Raw genomic sequence first — 806 nt, 5'->3', positions numbered from 1 at the left:
TGAGATCCATGTAAAAGTAGTAAAAAGTTGGATAATAATGTAAAAAATATGATAAATATGTAAAAACATTTTTCTCCTCCTGAAAACAATAGTCATTTTGGAAGGTAGCCATTTGCACCAAGTGACTTATGAATATGGACAAGCAAAAGGGACCACTTTTGAATTAACCATTGTTGCTTACCCTACATATTGTGCATACCCTTATGGTGCTACTATAAAACAATCTCTTACACCCACATCTTTTTCCAGAATTAAGAGATTCTTTCTTTTTTCTTTAACTTCAATGCATGGAGTCCGTATTACTACTTAATAGTTAATACTTAAGGAAACATTTCAAGTGTATCGAAGAGTACCGGATATTTCAATAATTTTAATTATTGATTTAATTAATATATATTATATATATTTTTTATAGTTGACATTAATAGTTAAACTTTTTAGAACACTAATATTTTTAAAATACCTGAAATTCTTTTCAGAATATATAATCAAAGTTATTAGAGGAAATAATCAAATTGAATTTAATTTAATAATCAAATTGAATTTAATTTCTTCTCATACATACCGTGTATGTAAATATAGAAACATATCCAACTCGGGTTATAGTGTAATTGGAATTAGGCACTGCTGCATGAAGCAAGCAAGTCAAAGACTGCCATTGATTTAAGCTCAGTGAGTCACCCACGAACATGATGCTCTTCCCCTTCATCCTCTCCAGAAAATCTTGCCCATTAAATCTAACAAAATAAAATCAAATAAAATAATGAAACAATAATTTAATATCATTTTAAATTAGTTATAGTTTG

The 806-nt window shown here is 27.9% G+C and overlaps 1 protein-coding gene across 1 annotated transcript in view; it reads right to left on the bottom strand.

Moving 5' to 3' along the window:
- LOC107613913 (protein trichome birefringence-like 41) overlaps positions 1–806 on the bottom strand; it is a 5,199-nt gene that overhangs the window by 1,654 nt on the left and 2,739 nt on the right. Inside the window, exon 2 of the mRNA XM_016316107.2 lies at positions 566–737. Within this exon, the coding sequence (XP_016171593.1) occupies positions 566–737 (172 nt within the window). The remainder of the gene's footprint in view (positions 1–565; positions 738–806) is intronic.

The sequence above is a fragment of the Arachis ipaensis genome, chromosome B08, assembly GCF_000816755.2.
Source record: "Arachis ipaensis cultivar K30076 chromosome B08, Araip1.1, whole genome shotgun sequence".
Lineage (NCBI taxonomy): Eukaryota > Viridiplantae > Streptophyta > Magnoliopsida > Fabales > Fabaceae > Arachis > Arachis ipaensis.
This window is presented reverse-complemented; position numbering and strand designations above follow the sequence as displayed.